The sequence below is a fragment of the Leptonychotes weddellii genome, chromosome 1 (assembly GCF_054177405.1).
Source record: "Leptonychotes weddellii isolate Sample4059 chromosome 1, ASM5417740v2, whole genome shotgun sequence".
In the NCBI taxonomy this organism is placed as follows: domain Eukaryota; kingdom Metazoa; phylum Chordata; class Mammalia; order Carnivora; family Phocidae; genus Leptonychotes; species Leptonychotes weddellii.
The window spans coordinates 129,029,282-129,038,615 of NC_138369.1; the positions used below are offsets into that span (position 1 = coordinate 129,029,282).

A 9,334-nucleotide genomic window follows, 5' to 3' on the forward strand; every position below is an offset into this window, starting at 1 on the left:
AGAGAGACGGGAGTCAGGAAGCCTTGATTCAGTGGAATGGGCGCTAGGGTGAGGGTCAACGGACTCAGCCCCTTCTCCTGATTCATCTGGTGACTCTCTGTCACCGTAGAATGGGCAGTCTCCCTGAGCTGGCCCAATGACCTTCTTGGGTAAGTCTATGTAAACTGTGAGGTGATTGTGAATCTGCTTCTCCCATTTCCAGAGCTCCCCTTAAGAGTCATCCAGCTCTGGCTCAGTGAAGAAGAAAATGCCTCTGCGACAGATGTCAATGCCTCGGTCAGTGCTGCAGGCCAGCCCTGGGTGGCGGGGGAGGGGGGCCTTGGTAGGTTTAGGGCAGGGTCTTAGCCCTCATTTATGTGTTCTGCAGCTAGTCATCCATCCAGATTCAGTTGCCAGAGGAGGCCGGAGCCTCCTGCCCCGGCGAAGGCTGGGGGTGAGGAAGGCAGGAAGCCCCAGGACAGAGATCTCCAAGGGGACTGGAATAACCAGACTAGGGTCTCGGGGGTTCAAGTCACCCTAGCCTCTCCTCCTGAGTGTCCTAGAGACCTGCACTTGGGTATGGTATGGTAGAAATACGAAAAGGCCTTTCACCTCCAGGAAGCCTTCCCTGACTTCCCAGAGGGAACTGGCAGCTCCCTCTTCTTGGCTCCTATGCCCTTGTCCCCTCCTCAACCACACAGTAGTCGAATTACTGAGGCTCTAGAAGCCTCCATACCCAGGTTCAAATCCTTGCTCTACCATTCCCCAGAGCAGGTGTAATCATTAGACAAATCATTTGATGTCTCATCTGCAAAACAGAAATAATAATAGTCCCTAGTCGGTGGGTTGTGTCAAGGTTTAAATGATAATGTATGTAAAGCATTCACCGTGGTGCCTAAAATACAAGTGTTCAAAAATAAGAAGTATTCTTAGTGCTGCTACCACAGCACTCTGCACTCCGTACGGTAAAGTCCGCTGATGCTTGTCTACTTTACCAGACTGTGGATGTTTGAGTACGGACTATTCCTGAGTCAGCTTGACCCCCCAGCACCTGACCATCCCGGAGGTCTGGCTACACATAATCAGTGTTCACTCTCCATGTGGGGAGAGAGTGAGTGGGTGAACCAGGGAACAGAGGCAAGGGTAGGGGCCATTCATCTCAGACTCTCCCCTTGTCATTGGCGGCAGGGAGGTAGGCCAAGTCCTTCCTCACCAACAAACGCTGATTAAGCAGGGACCCACGCCGGTCACCAGGCCAGGCTGGGGTGTGGGTATGCAGAATGGGGTGAGAAAGATTCTGCAGGTCCTGGCGCTTGTGTGCAAAGAAGGAGCCAGATGGGGGTAAATAAATGCATTACAGTGGGAGGGGTCTCCTCTTTGGACTGCGCCTCACTCCCACTCCCACTCCCACTCCCCCATCCTCTGCCCTAGGTGGCCTACAGACTGCGGAACCTGAATGTGCGGGCCTTTCTTCGGAACAGGCTAGTGGCACCAAGGTAAGTGGGACTGTCCCCACCGGGTCCCTAGGTCTCGCCCCTCCGCTTCCACCCTTCGTGCCTCACTGTACCCCTCCCACACAGCGAATCCGGGACAGCGCTGGCCTCCGGAAGCTTACTTAGACGCTGGAAGGTCATCTCGGAGTTCCAGTACCTCCCTTCGGGTCCTGTCATCGACTTCCTGAACACCAAGCTGCTGGACGCAGTGCTGGAAGCCTTCTTATCCCAGTCCTCGTGGAGGCGGTGGAGCAGAAGTGAGGGGCCCAGGACCAACGTGAACTTCCACCCCATCTCCAGGGAGGACGTGGACAGTTTGTTAGCTCGTGAGTCACTATCTTGGGGATGGTCACAGGGATAGCTGAAGGAGGGGTAAACGGGGGAACTTATCTCAGGTCTTCAGCCCGCACAAACCCGTGGTGGAACAGTTTTCCATGGAGGGCCACAGAGAAGCCAGAAGCAAGTAATTTAGGTTTTGGATGGTCATTTTTGAGAGAGAGATTTTAAACGTTTTACCCACCAGCTTTCTAGATTCAAGAGCAGAGCACAAAGTACTGCTTGATGAATCCCCAGGCAGTTTTCACAGAGCTGTTACTCTAATTGCCACCTTCCTGACCCCGCTGCTGACAGTTTTCTTTCCTTCAATAAAATTGTTAATGATTGTGTTAAAATACCATTGCACTTTATAAACCTAAACAGGGACATCCCTTTTGCCTTTACCCTCCAGCCAGAGCCTATTAAGCAGAAGGCTGGAGACCTGGCCGAGGGGCAGAGATTTCCCCTCCTTGCAAGGTGTGACCCTGGGCAAAAGCCATCCCCAATCCAAGGCTTAACACCCCTATCTGGAAAATGAGATGGGATTTCTGAGGTCCCTTTTCGCTATGATCGTACCTGATTATCCTGGAACAAGAATGAGACCAGTTGGTAAGCACACCAAGGAAGGAAAGGAATAGACCACCCTATTTGGGGAGTGAGGCAGAGAACAGGGCAGTGACCACGCCTAACCCAACAAAAGCCGCTGTGTGTGACTCGAGGGTGGGACCAAGCAAGAGCTTCTGCTCAGATCCAGGCCGTGCCTCCTCCCTCCTTGGGGCAACAAGGTGAAATCCTCCAAACTACTTCGTGTATGTGTGGTAGGGCATTAGGGGTGGGGATAAGGGAACAACCACTCTGGACCTGACTATACCTTTTGTTAAAGAAAACAAGCCAAAAAACCCCACAATTTTTATTATACAATATGTTTACTGTAGAAACTTGAGGAAACACAAATTAACAAAGAGAAAAAGAATCACCTGTAATTCCAATCCCCAAAGACAAGTCCATTTTGCACATATCCTTCTGAATTTTCTTTTATGCATAGGAATCTTCACACATACCAATATTTTTTATCATAAAGGGATCAAGTAGGGCAACCCTCTTGGGTCCCCTCCCTCTTCGGGAGCTTTGTACTGTCGCTCAATAAACTGCTTTGCTGCGCACCAAAAAAAAAAAAAGGGATCAAGTAGTACCTAATGTTTAATAACCTCATTACTTAAGCAATTGTGAACATATTGTCTTGAATATTGTGTACATATTCCCATTTGATATATTATTTTATCATAGGTGCCCCTATTTGCTATATTTTAAACAGAATGTTATACCAATAGTGACCATGTATTGAGTGCTCACTGTGTTAGGCAATGTAATGAATACTCGGTATATATTATCTCCTTTAAAATTCGCAGCAAGGTACGTACGGTGATTATCGTTTCCTTTCAAAGATAAGGAAACTGAGGCTGAAGGAGTTAAGGAATTTCCCCCAAAGCACACAACTAGTTAGTAGTAGAGTTTGAATTTCAACACAGGTCTGGTTTACTTCAAAGCATTTGCTCCTAACCAACGTGTTTTCCATCCCACGGTGCTTATTGGTTGCACAATATTCCTTGTTTAACAAAACCCCGCCTATGAAACATTGTTGCTATTATAAACCATACTGCTCTGGACGCCCATGAACATACATATTTGTGTGCTTTTCCAATGATATGCTCAGGATAAATGCCTGAGAACAGAAATCTTGATGGAAGAGGTATAGATTTGAAGTTATTGATTGCTCTCTGTCTTCATCTGTGTCCTTCCTGCCAGTGAACGTGAGCACGCTGAGGAACTACTTCATCTGTAGCGGCTACAAGGACTACCACCTGGTCTACAGCCCCCAGAGCGGCCTCACGTGTGTGTCCCCGTGCAGCGAGGGCTACTGTGAGCACGAAGGCCAGTGCCAGCACTGGCCGCAAGGCCCCCGCTGCACGTGAGTCCGGGAGAGGGCAGGAGGAGCAGGGAGGGCAGGGCCAACCAGACAGAGATACTGCAAGGGGCCCAGAAAAGCCACACAAGTTAGGACGGTGGGGCTGTTGTTTTTTTTTATAACTGAGAGAACAGGGATCATGGAAAAGACGTGTGAGTGCTTACTCTGTGTGGAGACTAAAGATGCTATATATCTTCTAAAACTCAACCTTAGCTCCTGGGTAGGTATTAGGACCATTTTAAAGAAGAGATAGGTAAAGAACCTGCCCAAGGTCACCAGTAAGTTAAGTAGGGATGTGCCCAAGGAGAACCTGCCCAAGGTCACCAGTAAGTTAACCCAACAGAAGCGGCTGTGTGTGACTCGAGGGTGGGACCAAGCAAGAGCTTCTGCTCAGATCCAGCATCCAGGGGGATGTGGGTTCCAATGGCAAACTCTTCCACCCAGTTTTGCTTCTGGGGTGAACATTCTGCTGTCTCCTTGTGGGAAAGGCACCCAGTGTCTTGTGTCTAGGCCCGGCCCTGCCCCTCCGTAAGAGTACCAGTCAGTGCAGGGCCTCTCACACTGGCGTCTTGTGGCCCTGTGGTTCATCGGCAGTCTGAGGGGCTCCCGTGGGGGGAGTGCACAGAGTCTACAGGCCTGCTAAGAAGGAGAAGGGCAGGACCACCCCGGGGCCCTCGAGGCACCTCAGTGCCCTGTGTCTACCCTTGCGCCCACTGCAGTCCTGGATCCCCCCAGCCATCTCTGCTCCCAGGTCCAAGGACGGCTGGGAAGAGCCTGGGCTTCTGCCTGCCCCCGCTCACTGGCAGCCAGCCCCGCCCCGCCGGCCACGGGGAGCTGGGCCCAGGTGAAGTCACCTGCGCCAGCCTCCCCTACCCAGGAGCCACGCTTCAGCTCCGCCTTGGTCCCTAGAGGGGAGCCCAGACTGTCGTGGATAACCTCCTGGGGCCTCCCCACTGCTGACCATGTCTCCTCTCTTCCCGCAGCTGTGTGCCCTTCTCCATCTACACGCCCTGGGGTGAGCGCTGTGAGCACCTGGGCATGAAGCTGGGTGCCTTCTTCGGAATCCTCTTTGGAGCCCTGGGCTTCCTCCTGCTACTGGGGGCCGTGGTGTTTGTGGTTCTGCGCTTTTGGTGCTACCGTGGGAACCACTACTCCTACCCCCACCCCCTGGACTCAGAAAGCTGAGGCCCGCCCCAAAAGGGCAGCCCCGTGGCCTAGGATACCTCAGGACCCACCCCAGCCTCACCCACACACCTGCTGGCGGCGCTGTTCCTTTGAGGAGGCTGGAAAAAAGAAGGTGCTTGAAGGAGACTCAGGATTCTTCAAGGGAATGAATAATAATAAAGACAAGACCACACCTTGTCAGTAGAAACAGAGACAGACAGGAAAGGGCCATAAAGACTTAAAGGATAGGGGCGCCTGGGTGGCTCAGTTGGTTAAGCGACTGCCTTCGGCTCAGGTCATGATCCTGGAGTCCCGGGATCGAGTCCCGCATCGGGCTCCCTGCTCGGCAGGGAGTCTGCTTCTCCCTCTGACCCTCCCCCCTCTCATGTGCTCTCTCTCATTCTCAAATAAATAAATAAAATCTTAAAAAAAAAAAAAGACTTAAAGGATGGATTCTCTCACAAACGTACCCAAGCCAAAGCCTGACCTTCTGAGGAGGATGGTAGAGACACCCCCCCTATGGAGTAGCCCACACTTACCCAGCCTTGCTGGTCTCTGTCCATCAGTTCCAAGAGGATAAATACTCAGTGCCTTTACCTATCTGGTTCTTGTCCCCACTGCCTGTATTCCCTGGAGGAAGGAATAAACCATTCCAGCTCCTTTTCCAAGAACCAATTTGAGAAGCATGCCACCCACGCCCTCCTTCGACCTGGAGTAGCCAATCCCTAATATACTCTCTCTGTCCTTTCCTGAGCACCACTGGAGTCTTCTGAGCCTCTCCACCCTGCAGTCCCTTGGCCCCGCTCTGCCCCTTCCCAGCAACCTGACCAGTTTCCACCTCATCTTCTCTCCTAGCAGGCAGAACTTCACACCTCTCTGGTGTAACAAGTCCAACAAAAAACTGGTCCACAACTCCTGGGTCAAAGACCCCATCAAAAAGGAGAGTTACAGACCAATATCCTTGATGAACATGGATGCAAAAATTCTCACCAAAATACTAGCCAATAGGATCCAACAGTACATTAAAAGGATTATTTACCATGACCAAGTGGGATTTATCCCTGGGGGCGAAGGGTGGGAAGGCTCTGATTTATTCTACATCTGAGTGCTAACTGCAAGAAGCTGGTCATGGGACAACCGTGGCCATAGGGTAGGAAAGGAGGTCCCATGATAGGACCCTGGTGCTCAGGCTCACTCTTATAGCTGAGCAAGTGGTGTTGGAGGAAGTCCAGGAGAAACATGATCTCCGACCTGAACAGAGACTCCAAACTGTCCACTTTTCATAGAGAATGACAACTCCCAGTAGGCGAAGCCCCTCCCATACGTGCAAGGTTGTGGCTTTACCCTCAACTGCCCCAAAGAGTAATCAAGCCTCCATATAAAACCACATTTATTTAGGGCGCCTGGCTGGCTCGGTCAGTAGAGCATGCAACTCTTGATCTTGGGGTCGTGAGTTCAAGCACCATGCTGGGTGTGGAGCCTACTTAAAACACACATACACAGGCGGGCGTGCGCACACACACACACACATTTATTTAATCCTAGCATTCATTTAATAAGAATTAAGCACATAGCCCAAATGGATTCACCGGTGAATTCTACCAAACATTTCAAGAAAAAATTCTACCAGTTCTCTATTATCTCTTTCAGAAGACTGAAGCAGAGGGACTACCTCCTAACTCACTCTATGAGGCCAGCATTACCCTCATACCAAAACCAGAAAAAAAAAATCAAATAAACAAAAAAAGTATACAGCAATGTCTCATGAATATAGATGCAAAAGTCTTCAACAAAAACATTAGCAAATAAAATCCGACAATGAATAAAAGGTATTATATGCCATGACCAAGTGACCTTTATTCCAGGCATGCAAGTCTGATTCAACACTCAAAAATCAATTAATGGAATCTATCACATCAACAGAATAAAGAAGAAAAATCATATGATTATACCAATAGTTGCAAAAAAGCATTTGACAAATTTAAACACCAAAATTCTTGGCAAGTTAGGAATAGAGGGGAACTTCCTCAGCTTGATCTAAAAAAAAAAAAACAACCCTACAGCAGGACGCCTGGGTGGCTCAATCGGTTAAGTGTAGGACTCTTGATTTCTGCTCAGGTCATGATCTCAGGGTCATGGGATCGAACCTCACATTGGGCTCCACAGTGGGCATGGAGTCTGCTTGGGATTCTGTCTCTCCCTCTCCCTCTGCCCACCCCCTCCCTGACCCTGCTTGCATGTGCATGCACACAATCTCTCGCTCTCTCTCTAAAAATTAAATTAAATTAAATCTTAAAAACCTATAGCTATCACATACCAGAGGAAAGGGGTGTTGAGGGGTGGGCAAAATGGGTGAAGATGAAGAGGTAGAAACTTCTAGTTATAAAATAACTCATGGGGATGTAATATACAGCATAGGGAATATAGATAATAATATATTAACTATATGGTGACAGATGGTAACTAGACTTATTATGGTGATCATTTCATAATATGTATAAATGTTGAATCACTATGTTGTATACCTGAAATTAATATAATATTGTATATCAATTATACTTCATGTTCAAAAAAAAAAGAATGAACCCTAGTGTAAGCTGCTGACTTTGGGTGATAATGACGTGTCCATGTAGGTTCATTGATTGTAACAGTGCACTGTGGTGGGGGATGTTGATAGAGGGGCAGGTTGTAAGTGTGGGGAGGGAAGGGGATATATGCAAACTTTGTACTTTTAACTCAGTTTTGCTGTGAACATAAAACTACTCCAAAAAATTAGGTTTATTAATTTAAAAGATTGTAAATATTTAAATAAAAAGAATTAAGCACATACACTGCGAGAGAGAGATGGGGTAGGCTGGGGGGCAGTGTCCAGCAATTAGGAAGAAGGGGCTGTAAAAGAAGGAAGAAGGGTCAACGCAAGCATGGTGGACTGGTGAGACTGCCTTTGCCCAGACCACGGTAATCCCAAAACTAAGTAACGCAACAAGGACTTTGTAATGTGACTCAAGCTCAGGGAGGGGAAGGCTCGCTTTGAGCTTAAGTGCCAAAAATTACATCTCACCCTCAACCAGTGAGGACTCTTGGCAAGGGATTGACCCATGCTGTGCAAGACATGGTTGGTATAGATACTGTGTGTCCTCAAGTGTGGGAAGAGGAAGACTAAAAGAAAAAAAGCAAGATGGCAAATGGGAGGCAAGGCCACCCAAACCCAAAGTCCTTCTTCCCCTCATCTGTCTTCAGTCATTAAGCTTCTTCTCTTCTCACCAGGCAGTGGTGGAGGGGTGGGGGTGCAGGAGGACAGGAGAAGTGTTGCAGACAACCCTGCCAGAGGCAGTGGAGATATCCGAAGCCTAAGAGAAGCTCGGGGGCTTGCTACAGAGAAGGAAGCCCACAGATTGGGAAAAAGAGGAGTGGGGACGCTGGTTGAAGAGGAGGTTTTCCAAGTAAGGCTGTCAGATTTAGCAAATAAAAATATAGGAAGCCCAGTTAAATTTGAGCTTCAGAAAAATCACAACTAATTTTTTAGTACAAGATGTCCCATAAAGTGTGTGGGACACCCATATGTTTTAAAAAGTATTCATTGTTTATCTGAAATTCTCATTTGACTGGGTATCCTATATTTTACCTGGCAACCTGATCAAAATGGCTGAGGCACTGAGCGTGTAGAGAAAGGGTGTCATGAAAAAGGAAGGAGGCTGGGGTGCCTGGGTGGCTCAGTCAGTTATGCCTTTGACTCTTGATTTCGGCTCAGTTCATGATCTCAGGGTCGTGAGATTGAGCCCCATGTGGGGCTCCTCGCTCAGACTTTAGACAGGCTATCCTGTTTAGGTCCACACCCACCTTTGTCTGTATGAAATACATGACATTTTCACCTCATAGACACACACCTTTGAGTCTTTTTTTTAAAAATTTTATTATGTTATGTTAATCACCATACATCATTAGTTTTTGATGTAGTGTTCCATGAATCATTTTTTTTTTTTAAGATTTTATTTATTTATTTGACAGAGAGAGACACAGCGAGAGCGGGAACACAAGCAGGGGGAGTGGGAAAGGGAGAAGCAGGCTTCCCGCCGAGCCGGGAGCCCGATGTGTGGCTCGATCCCAGGACCTTGGGATCATGACCTGAGCCGAAGGCAGACGCTTAACGACTGAGCCACCCAGGTGCCCCCCATGAATCATTTTTTGCGTATAACACCCAGTGCTCCATTTAGTACGTACCCTCTTTAATATCCATCACCAGGCTAGCCCATCCCCCCACCCCCCTCCCCTCTAGAACTCTGTTTCTCAGAATCCTTAGTCTCTCATGGTTCGTCTCGCCCTCTGATTTCCCCCCCTTCATTCTTCCCCTCCTGCTATCTTCTTCTTTTTTTTTTTTTAACATATAATGTACTATTTGTTTCAGAGGTACAGGTCT

The 9,334-nt window shown here is 48.4% G+C and overlaps 1 protein-coding gene across 1 annotated transcript in view; it reads left to right on the forward strand.

The window, feature by feature from the left end:
* MUC4 (mucin 4, cell surface associated) overlaps nt 1–5,351 on the forward strand; it is a 46,502-nt gene extending 41,151 nt beyond the window's left edge. The window contains exons 20-24 of the mRNA XM_081832400.1: nt 203–276; nt 1,411–1,475; nt 1,560–1,798; nt 3,594–3,756; nt 4,737–5,351. Coding sequence (XP_081688526.1) covers nt 203–276; nt 1,411–1,475; nt 1,560–1,798; nt 3,594–3,756; nt 4,737–4,938 — 743 coding nt within the window. The 3' untranslated portion in view covers nt 4,939–5,351. The remainder of the gene's footprint in view (nt 1–202; nt 277–1,410; nt 1,476–1,559; nt 1,799–3,593; nt 3,757–4,736) is intronic.
* Nucleotides 5,352–9,334: the final 3,983 nt, after the last annotated feature.